Genomic DNA, 15,207 nt, shown 5'->3' on the forward strand with positions numbered 1-15,207 from the left:
TCTCCGACTCAGAATGGTACTGTATGTGTCTGTATATATATGTATGTATATATATATATAAATATATACTTTGTGTGTGTGGGTATAGGTATTTTATATTTATACATATATATGTGTGTGTGTGTGCTTGTGTGTGTTTTTCACGTATATATATATATATATATGTCGACATATCTCAACATATTATCATTTACTTCAGAATACTGTCCATGGCTTTTTGTATAACTGGGCATCTATGTAAATTGTACAATTCATATTGTCCTCTTATTTTAAAGTGCCCTGATATTTCTCAAATTTATTCGTCCCGGTGTCTTTGTGTTTGATGAATTAGTTTGTGTACGTTCAAATGTGCCTGTGACCTTGTTGTACATATATGTTTTGTCATGAAACTCGATGTTTAAGTGTAATGTCAAGTATTATTTTATTAGAATAGTTTAGCTATACAAATTTTATATTCAAATTTAAAAATCTGAAATTATTCAGAATTCATGATGCAGAAACAGATACTATACATTTTTGATCGAAGACATGTTCGCATGAATACCCGTTTGTATGAGTTCTATATCAATACAAAACTTGTCGGTGATTTTGGAGTTTTGCATACTTAATTAGTTTCCGTTTTTCTTTTGTATATCTTTCTATTGGTGTATCCAGGTTTGTTAAGAGTTTTTGTATACCTTATAGCTTGTTTTACTTCAGACCGAATGAAAGGATACTATATAGACTGACATAGAAAATCAAGGGGTATTATTGCAATTATACCATTACAATTGTAATAAGCAATAGTCCGGGCACTTAATAACTCTAATATTTTAATTACAATCAACTGACGGGTTTGTTGGTTTTTTGTTTCACCACCCAATAGCATACCGCGCGTGGTTTTGTTTCGATGGCGAATAGCAGGCCAGATGCCAACGGATCGCAGTTTTTCTTCACATATGCAAAACAACCGAGTTTAGACGGTGTCTACCCGATTTTCGGCAGGTGAGTTACATGGTTGTATCTCCATAAATAATTGTTGTGTTTTTCATTAAACCCATTTAAAAAGCCGTCGTTTATATTTTTTTGGTGTGTGGACAACAAGAAGGCAGGTGAGACCTTCGTATATTCACTGCAAACGTGATTTTGGTGATATCCCATGCATATTCTCGCTCTCACCGTCTCACGTGGTTCTCGCTGTTGTTTATATGCACAAGTGGCTACTCGAACAATTAGACCGCGCTTCTTCTGACCTTTTCTTCTATATGTATTCGGTTGCTCATGTGCAGTGATGTGCTTTTTTCTTGTTTACTTATTCGATCACTGTACAGTGTGTCCTTGTTCATACAGCCTCACGCTTTAGATATAGATTTTTAGCTTTGATGCTAGTAGCATACACCTCTCTTGTCTGCTTGTTGAACCTTATATCTGGAGAATTGCATATCTCATGTGGTACCTTTTTTCTCATGTTCTCGCGTAGGATAATTGATGGCTTTGACACGCTAGATGCTTTGGAGAAAGTTCCCGTAGACGACAAATACAGGCCGACGCGAGAGGTGTTGATTAAAAAGGTCAAAATACATGCTAATCCTATAGCTGATGCCCAACGGTAGAGAGTATGCTTGCGATAGCTGAAAGAATCATTGGATGGCACATTTTTGTATATAAAATATTAGGTGAAACTTTATCGGATTGATTCATTTTACGTCTAGATAGTAAGTTTAGCGTGGGTTGATCATCTGTCTACTTCGCGCTCTAGTATATTACTATGGGCTGCTTACGCGATACATTGCAACCCTGCCTGTAAACCCGAGCAGCATCACCGTAGATCACTGCTTCTGTTACAAATACAAATTGCTGGAGATGGTGTAAGGCTAGTACAGAAGAGACAGCCAAGATTGTTAAGCAGAAGAATACAATGTACACGTTTATATTAAATAGTGCACGCCAATCAAATTACTACCAATGTACAAAGGTTCTTTTCTCCTCCTGATGGTTAATAAGGTCAATACCAAACTACGAAATCTACTATGCAATCAAATTCATCCTACAGCACTACGCATGCATCGCATTGTAGATTTCTATCGCGCCGAGAACATTCTGGATTGATCTTACTAGTTTGGGTATATATATACATCTAGTATTAAACACGATGCTATATCCGCCTTAATTTGATTTTCATATATTTATACATTTACAACATTGGTTTGTTGGTCACATTCATTTAGTACCAGGAGACTGAAAGTATTAAAACTGCCAGAATCGTCTGTGCACGGTTGCTCCATTTCTCTCTATTATAGAAATTTAGGAGAATATCGTTGTGAATATTTATGCGCTGAGGGCTCAACCCGTACAGTGACGTAAGAATTCTTCGCGATGTAAAAATTACTTTACATATGCGAATCGACTGTGAAAATTTTGTACAATTTAGAATGTGACAGCACCCAGGGTGTATCCACGGCAGCTTCCTTTGATATATTGAAGTAAAACGTGCCATTTGCAATTTGCAAGTGTACTAGAGGCAAGCACGGTCGCAATATATCCCTTGTGCTGTCAATTGGTATAAACATTTACCATTGTTGTTTGTATTCTTCTTATACATTGTTGATTCCCGGTAGAAGCCATCCTTTTAAAATTGAGAACTGATAAGCACACACAAGTTTGACAAAAGCCAACGACGACATAGTGAGTGATTTTAAAAGATGGTACATATTCAAATGATCGGGCACATATGTGAATACTTGCGTCATTCCGCGAGAAAGCCTCCAACTCGCGCTCAGCCAAGATACTTACTGGACGATACGGAATATCACCTGCTCAACCAGGCCTTGCCGCCAGTGACTGCCCAATGTACAAAGATGTATATAAACGCAATAAGCTCATCGGCTGGCGGAGCTTCGGTGACTGGTTCACCAACCTCAAAATGCAGGAGGAACAATATGGGAACCCCAATCGCCACACCCACTGTGCATCGACGCAAGCGTTGGTGTTGGCATCAACATGGCTGCTGACGCAAAATGGCGCCGTATTCTAAATGATTCGATTGATGGGACACTCATAAACTCAGTCTACAAGAAGCAACTATTGAAAGAGATGACTAAATCCACTCCCAAACAGAATATCATCGACACCTATACAGCAATATGCGAAGGCACGGACAATGGACAATGGTCAACTTTACCCAACACTATTTCGAGAACATGTTGTCAGTGTATTTGTGTCAGTTAATATTGATCTTTCACGTGCGCCGACACCGCACAAGCTCCTGTGTAGAGTAGTCTAGAACAGGGAGCACCACTTAATGACGCATTTGTCTATTCTTAGTCGATCACCGCCTACACCTCTATGAGGATATTCTTTTCACCTATAAGGCATGGAGTGCCACATTGACCAAGTAAGACGAAGAAAACGGCCTAGTCATTATAGTGTTCCCCCTAGCCCCAAAAACAAGAACTTCCTACCTGCTCTACGGTAATTATATTCCCACGTCGAGCTCATACAGGTATTGGTAGGTACATGAAAATGAAACACTGTGCCGACAGGCGGTCAAGTGCTGGGACCCTTTTCTCTCTCTGATATTGGGCGACGGCACATCTTACCAACAGCACACCTGGTACAGAACGAGAGAGTCTATAACATGCACATCATGCTGGCTTTGATGATTCTATTCAAGCGCACTACTAGGCGGTACAGTGCCGTGGAGTTGGTGGGGACATGGGTAATCTTGACATGTTGCATAGTGTTGATGGCGTTAAACTCTTTGGAGACAATTCGCTGTCTCGATCGCATTTGAGCTCCTGCAGCGTAGCTAGATAACCTTTATCAATGTCAGTATAGAACATGTCGAGGGTGTCGGCGGCATCATCGTTGTCTTTTGATTGGATAGACGAATGGCTTTCCACTACTGTCGTTAATGAATCTAATGTGGATGTACACTCATTGGTAAATGCAGGGGATGAAGAACTGTGCCGACTGTCGGTCGAGTGCTCGGATCCTTTTCTCTCTACGATATTGGGTGGCTTGGGTGACGGCGCATCTTACCAACAGCTCACGTGGTGCAGAAGGAGAGGGTCTGTGGATGGACAAGCACATCGTCTTGAGCGGACAGTAATTTTACAGTAGGATAGGTGTATTGCTTGGGTTATTCACCGATTCCAGCCTCAACCTCCAGAAAAATCTTAATGGGCTCAAATAATCGGGCCGCATGTGGTACGAGCTCATCAACAACAATCTGCTAGGCATGTGATTCACTCAAAGCAAAACTGATACATGTATGTTCGTCTTCAATCGCGACGGTTGCGTCGTCGTACTATTGAGGTCGACGTTGGCCTGATGGGGCGACCTAATTGGATATTAGGCATTCGCGTACTCATGGCTCAGGGTTCGAATAGTCTGGTATAAGATACATACCTACTTGAAGCCTTGGCCATTTCCCACCTCAGCGACCTACACGACGCACATACACCGGCTACAGTTGACATCCTACGCGAAAACACCGGTTCCCCTCGTATTGTGCATACAGGGAGGTAATCGGTACACTCCAATATTTCTCCGGGTCAACACGCGTCGACATCATGTATCGAATCAATAGACTCGCTAGGTATATGTCCAATCTTTTGCTGGAACACTTAAAAGCGGCGCGTCAATTGAGTCCCACTTGCAAATACACCTGGTCCGTCAGTAATTGGCGCAATCCCTTACGAATACTATAGTTCTTGCCTCGATGTATGTCGTTTTATCACGGGCTATATTCTCTGTGTCAACAATGTCACAGTCGCCTGGAAGTCACAATGCCAGAGAACAGTCGCAGCAGAGTAGAGCGGAAGCTGAGTACACCCCCGCTTCCGAAGCAGCAAAACAAATTTATTGATTTGGGAACGTACTCCAGGAACTTAGTTTCCTGCAGACAACACCCACGTTCCTTAAATGTGACAACAAATCACCAATTCACGTTATCGAGGACACAGGCAGCAAAAAGCAACTCAAAGATGTTGATTTTCGCGTTCATCACATCCGTGACCTATAACAACAAGGCGTCATTGCCACAGAATATCTTGCTTTCAGCGACAAAGTAGCTGATATTCTTATATAGAATCCAGCACAACCACCGCATTCTAAACATACCATTCAGATGATGTTGCCATTCCGTTGCCATTCGTTTCACATTTACCTTTTGCAACAACCGGACACAATCCAGGGGGGGACCCGTGACTGTAGATTTAATTATCTATGTTTGGCCAGCAAATACTGCTTCCAGGGAAGTGTCAGCGCATAATTAGCGTTATCACTTCCCAAATATCGTGGAGACAGCAGTTCCATGCACCAGGATTTGTGATGTCGTCAAATATGAGCTGACAGTGACACCCTGTTCAGTGTCGCACTAATAGAGAATTGTGATATATCTTATATACTTGCGTGTAAGTGCATGTGATACGAAACGAATATGTATAATAAAATTACTTTTTATATGGGACAATGGGTGCTATTAATAGCTTCTCTCTCACACAAAATAGTGTGCACTCAATGCTATTCTATTCGCAAAGAAAATGAAATTAAACAAGCCCGTCATCTGTTCTACAGTCCAGACTTGACGCTTGTGCCATGCAATAACTGAATAACCGCTGTTGTAGTCACGGTTGCACTCGAATACATCAACTGTCAGTAAAAGTACACATTAGACTTGGCGACGATTCTCTTGATCTTTCAAACTTTCGTTGTCAAATCCTCACATGTAGATAAAGTTCTGTAAATGAATTATTGTGCACTCAGGGATGATAGGTCAATGAAAGTGAACAATACTATGATCTGTCCTTCAGTTTATACGCGTCTCACTAAGGTGTACGGATGCCTATCAACGACGTGGTGATGATATGATATCAGAACTATGTGCTCCCATCGCTCGGAACCTGCCAGAAGACAGACGGCTTCATTGGCCGTATAGAGTACATATCAATCGGATTAAAAAGTGATATAGACTTTTCGCATGTTTCAATTTGGTACGCAAGGTCGATGCACACGTCAAGTTTTGCTCATAAGTCCTTTCTTCTCGTGAGTATATTGATATAATGAAGGTTTCCTACAACTTAGTTTCGTTTCGGTTTTTAGATGTGGCTTTCATATGCCATGATGGTATTCCAAAGAACCAATAGTATCTTTCGGGATGTCAAGTGCGAATGCCAATTAGAGTGACTCCGTATGTGATGCCCACAAGTACCTTCCAGCTGTAAAAAGAACTACATAAAGAATTTAATAATAAAAATCGGGTTTGTCAATGCGATACTTTCGACGACGTTTAGTGACACAATTTGTTGTTGCCTTTTTAATGCTGACTTGAGACTGTTCTCTTGGTTTGTGTCAGCCCTGCAACATCGATGCAATTGAAATTGAACATGACCATTAGTCAGTTTATACTTGTCTCACTAAGGTGTACAAACATTAGTCAACTACGTGGTGATGATATGAGATCTGACTATGTGCTTTCATTACTCGGAACCTACCAGAAGACTGACGTATTCGTTGGCCGGATAGAGTACATATCAATCGGATAATAAAATGAGATAGACATTTTCCCATGTTTCAATCAATATGGTAAGCAAGGTCGATACACACATCAAGTCTAAAGCATAAGACAGTCCTTCACATGAAGCATACTGGTAGAGAGGTTTCCTACAACTTAATTTCGGTTCATTTCTCAAGATGTGGCTTTCATGTGACATGATGGTATTGCAGAGAACTAATGGTGTATTTCCGAGTGCCAAGAATAGTGTCTTCGTGTATGATGCCCATAAGTACATCTTAAATGTAAAAAGAACTGCAAAAATAACTACAAAATATCAGGCTGTGTCCAGCCTCTCAATCGCGGCTCTAAGACATTATATTGCAGCCGGCGACGCGTGCTTTACCATGCAATCACTTTAACACAATAGTTATCCTGTCATATCAACTTCTTGTTTCAATAAGGTACCTGTACATACCTGAATTGCGATTTGATGAGTTTAACGAAGCAGCAACCCTGACTCTGAATTCATCGAATATTCCTAGAGGTACAATAAATCTTAATAGCCCAGTATGGCTCGAGCAGAAAGCCCAGTCATACGAAGGTGTAGGATTAAGAACAGACGTTCAACTTCTCAATTGTACTTATTGTTGAAGTCGTGTTGATTTCAGTTATGTGGACATTGTAATGTCTATCTGCAGACAGCCTTGCGAGATTGAAATCGTAGAGCACGAATGGCGCGAGCAGTTCGATATTATGTTGAGCAAATCTGCAAACACTGCACGGAGAATCCCTGACACGCACTCAATAATACTTCATGATTCAAACACTATCCACTCAAAGATACCGTGTTTACTTATCTCTGATAACTATTTTGCCTTTATGCAATACACGAGCTATTATGTTGCTGTTGACGCCTCCGATTAAGCAAAAATATTATGATTTGCTTCAGTTTCACTAGCCGATAGCGTACTACACTAGTTGAAAACAGCGGTTCAACAAGATAACTGTAGGCAACCGTTGCCATATTTAAAAAGTGGTGACTCAGATCAATGGTAGTGTCTTTATCCAACTTATTGAATTTACGAGGAGTTGTAGGTTCGTTTAACAGATAACCGCACATCACCACGTTGCTCATCGTAAAATGCCCAGCGCGACGGAATAAACCTACACCTCTGTTTCTGGTTATTTCTTTATACTCGATCGACACCGTCCAGAGTGGAATAAGTCGTGGATTGTATAAGTTAGCAATAAATTATCAGAATGTAGATAAATTGCGCTGAAACACAAAGCACCACATATTGGATTTAACATATTCGTACTTAAAGTGACCACCTCATAGCGATACGTCTTTTGCCTACATAATTTTGATTCCGGCCATATGATATCATTGAGAATCGCCACATCGTATGTAATATTTATGTGTAATCCATTAAAACAAAATGCAAGATTCCATTATCTGTCAATATATCGACGAACTTCACCTAGGGTAATTGTCGAGCGAAACTATTCTAAAAGAACAGACAGCATACATATTTTATGTGTCCAATCTCTCTCGTTGATTGTACATGCACAATATAGGGCACACAGAGGTGATTGTTAAGGATACATTGGATTGCTCGCATGCAGAGAGACATTAAAGTGCTCGCGAAGCCTGATGCTTGTAACATACAACAAATTTTGCTAGGAGCGACCCTGCGGATTTTACACTTACCTCTTTAGTTTCAAGATTATACTCTACTAATATCAAAATTCGATAAGATGGTATATTCTTTTTTAACGGGCAAAATCTCTGTTGTAGCCTATTTACTTTGCCTCTCGAGGATGAATATTTGTGGTAGGATTATCTCCGAATACTTAACAAAAGTGGCTCAGCAAAAAACATTGCTTGTTATTATTAACAACCTCGGTTAATGTAGCCTAAAAAGGTTATTTCAATTGGTATACTAAGAAATCGAATGGTATCACAGTTCTCTCAAGTTCAATAAATTGTATACGAATTCGCCTAGCATGTCGCTCACATTTGACATGTCTAAAATGCAAGTTTTAATTACTGTGCATAACAAATGAGTAGAATCTGCCATTGTTACTGAAATGCCGACAAATTGTCAACCACATCGGCGAATTACGCGTTGGTTGGTGAGCTAGTCACTTAGCCATACACAGTAAATCCGATAACTGTGGTTAATGGCAAATTAAAAAAGGATTTAATAAACAGAGATAGTACTCTGCATCAAAATCTTTATCGCATACCGTACCGGGTATTTGAATTGTCTACACTTCGTGAAATCAACTACGCGATCAACCCATATCAATGCACAAGTGCAAATCCCGAACACAGGTAGAATAATATACAATGATATAACCATATAACCATTGGTTTCGCAACATTGAATATATGCAGTTTTGTTTCCCGCGCTGCGTGGATTATACGCAAATATTCTATGGCCAATTTTAAAATGCAATATGCGACTTTTTAGCCTCCCGGTGCCCCGGGGCACATAAGGCAACACTTGCTTCAAATCAAATTCCAGAAAAACAAACGAGATCATTCATCAGCGGTATCAGGCTTTTATATATATATAATATTGTGAATATATATATTATAAAATCCAAAATAGATATATCTTGATTGAGGTAGTGGTTATCCTATATGATTTTGATTCATATTACCCCAGTTCGAATCTGGGATCGAGCTCATTTTTTCTTGTTTTTTTTTGACCATTTTTTTTTCTCGTTTTGCTCAGAATTTATTGTAATTGGAGGACGAGCTAGAGAACAATCACTTTTAGTAGGAATATCTGCTTATAGCTGACTAAAAAGTGAAATAAGTAAAATTACTTATTGAGTGATACGAGGCCTATTGTCAGGAGACTCGGTCTCCGTCCCTGGATATATTATTTGTTTGCCCATTCCAAAGCACCGGGCGCGGAGTACTAGTACTAGTATGGATATAGGGATCGAGATTGTGCAGCACTTCTTCAACGTGTGTTTTTGTAGCCACCGCGTTTTGAAAGGATATAAATAGCTGGGGTGTATTAGAGCAACAATATACAGAGTACATCAATGTACAGAGTATATGAACTCGATAGAGAGGTAAAGCCATAACTCGTTCTCGGAAGGGAGCGCCCAGGAAGAATAACCAGTAGCATCAAGCCAGGTATATTCTCAGGGAGAGACTTCGAGTAGAAACCAGCCGCAATCAGTTGTAAGCGACGAACTAAGCCAAGCAGTGACAGTATGCGATCGTGTGACCCTCCTATATATGCTAAGGGTGTTATTGAGTGGAGAGTAATATGTCTTAACGTGGGGGGGGGCATTATATGTGGACCTGTGAATACTGGGTAAATGAATACTGGAAATCAACATCCGTTCGGTGTAGATTTAAGGATGTGGCATGTAGTAGGATACTAGGGGTTAGAACCAGCGGAGATGAGCATATATTGTGGCCATGATTGTCCAGGCCTCTTTGGAAATCTGCCAAGGTAGGATTTCTATAGAATCAGTCGGTGATATGCCCACGGTTCGACGAAGTATCTTGTTAACACATTTGCCATGTGAGATGGCGAGTGCACCAGTAGGCTGCATTGGGCATGCTGAGGCACAACCACTTCCAGGAGCACTCGTTTATGTTGTGAACCAGTATGTGTGCAGATTAAAGTGCTTTATTAATATTATCTGGGGACTAAGAAGAGGTGAAAATCGTATCTTTAAGAGTGCGAGCGACTACGGGATCCCTCTGTAGTAAAATGAGCATGTGACGACGGATGGGCTCCTAGTTCGCTTGTTTCGAGTGTTCGGGGTTTTCGTCTTATATTGTGTCAGACATTGACCTGAGATGCAGATATATTTCATGTACGGGGCCATGGTATGCCAGACAAGAGTGTGAGCACGCGATTGCTCGTGATATTCGTTGTGAGGTGAGGAATTAGTTCCTTCAAAGGGTGGTCAGTACCTTGCGCACAGTGGATGAGGACCCACAATGTTTTCCCCCAGATGTTGCATGAATTGGTCCGCTACAAGCAGACCTGTGAATTGCATCAAAGTGAATTGGTTTTAGCTCGGTTGCGTGGGACTGATTTGCGATTAACAAAAATGCAGGCACAATTCAGTACCCATGTTTGCAGCTGGGCGGTGTAGCTCGGTATTTAATCTCGTAAGTGTACTTGAGGAGGAGCTAGGGATATAATGCTAATACTATATATGAGCCGCGCTTGTATGAAAGTTTTGTGGATTATAAGTTTTGTGTGTGGGTGCAGCTGGTGCCCAGTATGGAAGCCAAATTGTGCGGAGAAGAGGAATATGGTCTGAAATTTCCGTGTGCGTGATTTATATAAGGTTCGAAACATGATGCCTACTTTGCGGAATGCAAGGTCTAGATATTTATACGTCTGGGTACCAAGAGCAGAGTCAGGAAGTCAGTAATTAGAAGATCCAGATATAAATCCAAATTTCTTGATATTAAAGGCCATGCCGGAATCATCGGCCCAGTTTTGGCAGGTGTAGTTAAACGTCGTATAACAGTATCTCAACGTTTTCCCTCGGTTCAGAGGAAGACGTTGTTCTTCTATTCATTAAGTCTTGATTACGGAATCTAATTACTTCTGAGACATGTGCCGATCTAAAACCCTGATCAGTGAAAACTAAGTTTACAGATTTTGATATTATAAACTAAAATAACCTAAACTAAAATAACACTAACAACCCTGTCTGGGTGAGCACTAATAACTCCGTCTGAGTGTATTCCGACCACCAAGCTGAAGCACTACCTACTAGTGTGCCAACTTCAGAGAAAAGGAAAAGAATACATTTATCCTCAGAGAGCTAGAGCAGTGTGCTGGGAGCATTTAACCTCAGAGAGCTAGATGGCCTGAAGTATACGTTTCGAACGCACCGTCGTTCATAAAATATAAGTAACTATATACACGTAAGAGTCTAAATTTGGTCTGCGAGTCCTTGTGATAGGCGACAATGTCGTTGGGGTCGGTAAAGGCCTCGACTGTCTTCCACGCGGGGTCGCCCTCGCACCATCGCACCAAGTGTTTAAAATTGCCTGTCTCATCGTTCGTACGATGCTTAATAATATGGCGGAACTCAACTCTACCTTCTGCCCACAAGGTATCATCAAGTGGTGGGACTGTACTACAATGTAGTAACCGAAGGTGCTCAACACGGACTGGCTTGCTCTTGAATTCTGATGGTGCTGACCCGTCTTTGTTCGCTAACTCGTAGCGTTGCCCGATTCTAGTCTTGATAACATACGGACCAAAGAGAGGACACATTGCTTTTGTCGTTCTGCCTTCCGAGCGCACCATCACTACGTCGGCTTCATCGAAATGTACCAAGTCATGGGCATGGAGACGGTCGAAGATCTTCGTTAGCTTGCCCGTATACCACTCGGTAATAAGGTGAAGTGTTGGTAAGATGGTATCCTGCATCTCATCTAATCGTTGCGCCCATGTATCGTTAGTCACTGGTTGTGATTCCGGTACTGTATCAGTAAATTCGGCAAACGGTACATGCCTGCGTCCGAAGTATACGCTAAAAGGTCCACTCTTATGTCTGCGGGAGATACGGAGGTTCTGATAGAGCATCGTGAACGGAAGGCGTTCATCCCAATGAAGTGGTACTGCCTAACAGCATTGCCGTGTTGATCGTGAAATATCCTTATGACGACCCTGGGCTGCCCCTAAGACCTGTGAGCGATATGGGGATGATAGCTTCCTGCACCAGGGTGTCCACTATTTTGTTTGTAAACTCTGGTCCCATGTCGGTTTGGGATCGTCGTGAGAAACTATGTTCACCGAAAATCTCTAACATTGCCTGTACCATGGACTCCTTTGTCTTGTCCGGTGTTACACGTAGAATCGAATATCCAGTGGCAATGTCTAACACATAGAGTATGCACTTGTTCTTCCTCCGCGATTCGATCGGGTTTTAGGGTTTATAAACATGTACTGCACTGTCGCTTAGCCGTTGTCGCCAGTTCTAGAGCGCTTGGCCACATATGTCCATCGTTGCGGAGCTGTTGTACCGTATCGGCTGCCCCGTGATGGCCGTGCTAGTGTTATGCTCGTGTCAGTCGTGTATGCCGAAGCTGTTCCTCCGGTATTGCTTGTGCAAATGCAGGTTGACCTTCGGCTTCAGCCATGGTGACCAATATATATCGTGCTGTGTCTAAACATTTCGCATTCGGTATTTGGTGTGGCTCTGCGCAACCCAGTTGCTGTGAGAAGACGGGGTCCAGCTTGAAATTATTGAATGGGCCTAGTCTCGCTATCAATATATAACTCCACGGTGTCTTGCCTCACGCATACTTGCCAAACTTCAAGAATGTACGTGGTGTTCTAGGCACCAGTACCGGTTCAGCTAGATTTAACTGTTTGAGTATGTCGAACCATCGCGCCCGTGGTACCCAAGGTAGACACGTTGTGGCTGGTGACCCCTCTGTTTTGATCTTCCTAAGCATCTTGTGTATCAATTTCCAAGGTGGGTTCATCCGTCCATCCACTGACGACCAATCGTGATTAAATGTCCCTTCCTTGTCATCTGTGGTCTAGAATCGAGGCAATTGTGCGTTCTGTGGGTCCGCAAACACATCTACATTATTCGGACCAAAGATCTGTTGTGCTTGTTCAAAGTAGCTAGGAAGCAGCTTCCAACAATCTGTGTACAGTATCTCGGGTTCATTACTCTCTGCCGTACCCTCATACACCTTATTCAACATATCTGGTAGGATATTCTTCTCCCTCGTGATGTGGGAAACTGTGAAGTTGAACGGCGCGATGATGTGTTGCCATCGTTGTAGCATCGGGTCAAACTTGAGTTATGTGTTCTAGTATACTAGCGCTTTATGATCTGTAAAGACTGCAAACCGTTGCCCGTCCAGGTGGTCTCGAAAGTGCGTTAGACCATACACGAGTGCGAGTAGTTCCCTCATGGGTGTAACGTAGTTCTGTTGTACATGGTTCAACGTCTTGCTAAAGAATATCAGGTAGTGTTTCTTGCTGTCGACGCTTTGAAACAATACTCCGCCTATACCGTAATCACTGGCGTCGGTCTCCAAATTCAGTGGTACTCCTTCTATCGGAAAATGTAATGCCATTGCATTTACCACCGCCTGCCACGCGTCGGCATGTTGTTGTGTCCACCGTTCATCAATTCGCTCATTCGGTCTGAGTTTGCAGAGCTTCCGTAGCGGTGCTACGATATGGGCAAAGTTGGGAAGGTGCTCGTGGAGATAGTTCGCTATGCCTAACGCTATGCCAATCTTGCAGCTTTGCCTGTTCCTCATAATCCACGTCAATGTCTTGCGCTGATACCTTCTTGCCCAGTATCAATACCTCCGCAATTGCGAAGTGGCACTTGGCTGGGTTCAGCTTAAAACTATTGTATGTAAGACGCTTGATGACTTCCTTTACTGTAGGGATATGTTCATCGTAATCATCACTGGCAATCATTATATCATCGATGTAGTGTTGTTCTGGTAGTCCGTCCAAAATTGTGCTCAATGTACGTTGTAACTGTTGTGTTAGTACATGTAGGCCGAATAATGCCGACGTAAAAGAATACTGGTAGCGTTCATGTGTGAATCTGAACAGATACCGTGAGGCTGCAAGTATTGGTAGTCTATGGTAGGCCGCCGAGATGTCCAGAATTGTGTAGTACCTCTTGCTCTTCAATCGCGAAATATGTTCGTTAACTTTCGGAATCAAGAATTGGTCACCGGGAATGAGTGCATTTACCGCACGCATGTCTAAACACACCCGCTCCTTCTTAAATTTGCCTTCACTATCGAACGTGGGCACGGCAAGCAGTGGTAGATTAGCTGTTGTTGGTGTAGTTCGCTTAGTAATGACTAAGTCCTTCAACCACTTTTGTACTTGCTCATCGACATAAGGTAGCCATCGGTCTGATACGAAATTACAATGGCTTGTTCTTGCGTAACTGGTATCATGCCCTCACTCCCCCCGAGGCGACATCGTGCGTTGTCTGGAATCGCCGCGCTCACCTCTAACTCCATAGTCAACCGCTGTCGAGCATCCACTGGCTCCGTTGTGTTCGGTGACTGCCGACGTGGTATTGGTTTAAGCAATTCATCAAGCTCCGTGTGGGCGACGGGAGCAAGAGATGATTGAATACCGCCTATATCCTGTCCTATGATAATGTCCATGCCCACAAGTAGATTCATTAATTCGAACGAACCCTGGATAATCTTCGTAAAATACCGTATCGGTATTACTTTCGTCGTCCTCGGTCGCGGAGTTCGGACCGCCTTGTCAGCTAAGTTTATGAACGACCCAGGTGGTACTGAAGTAATTTGACGGCCAAGTAAGTCTGCGGATATCTGAGAGATGCAGCTTCTATTTGCACCCGTGTCTATTAACGCTCTGAACGTGCGTCCGTTCAGTTGCAATTGGATGTAGACGCTGTTATCGGGTGATCGTAATGGGTCCTTAATCGCCATCACTTCATTGATAGTGTGTACAAACGGTATTACTACATCCGCATCAGACACTCTCACCTCTCAACTAACGCCTGTCCCTGAATCCCAGCCCTGCGGTATCGTATCTCTTGCTGGATGCTCCTCTTCATGATAGTCAGCGGTGAGTATGGCGTCTATGTGCATCTCGGTGGCCACGGGAGATGGATCGCTTCTTGTGTGATCGTGTTCACCTGTGGGTTGGTACTAGTTGTGTGCGCCGGTGGCTGTCTGGTCGGGTTGCCGCCTT

At 42.4% G+C, this 15,207-nt stretch overlaps 1 protein-coding gene and 1 non-coding gene across 2 annotated transcripts; both read left to right on the forward strand.

Annotated features, from left to right (window-relative positions):
- Nucleotides 1-889: 889 nt before the first annotated feature.
- On the forward strand, nucleotides 890-1,592 carry SARC_01099 (hypothetical protein; the record flags this gene model as incomplete). The annotated part of the gene is made up of 2 exons (XM_014305192.1): nucleotides 890-984; nucleotides 1,460-1,592. The coding sequence occupies 2 exons, from the start codon at nucleotides 890-892 to the stop codon at nucleotides 1,590-1,592; spliced, it is 228 nt and encodes a 75-aa protein (XP_014160667.1).
- A 7,509-nt stretch (nucleotides 1,593-9,101) lies between these two features.
- SARC_30026 lies at nucleotides 9,102-9,173 on the forward strand. The gene has a single exon. It is a non-coding gene; the product is annotated as a tRNA-Gln (tRNA).
- Nucleotides 9,174-15,207: the final 6,034 nt, after the last annotated feature.

Source organism: Sphaeroforma arctica (genome assembly GCF_001186125.1).
Source record: "Sphaeroforma arctica JP610 unplaced genomic scaffold supercont1.41, whole genome shotgun sequence".
Lineage (NCBI taxonomy): Eukaryota > Ichthyosporea > Ichthyophonida > Sphaeroforma > Sphaeroforma arctica.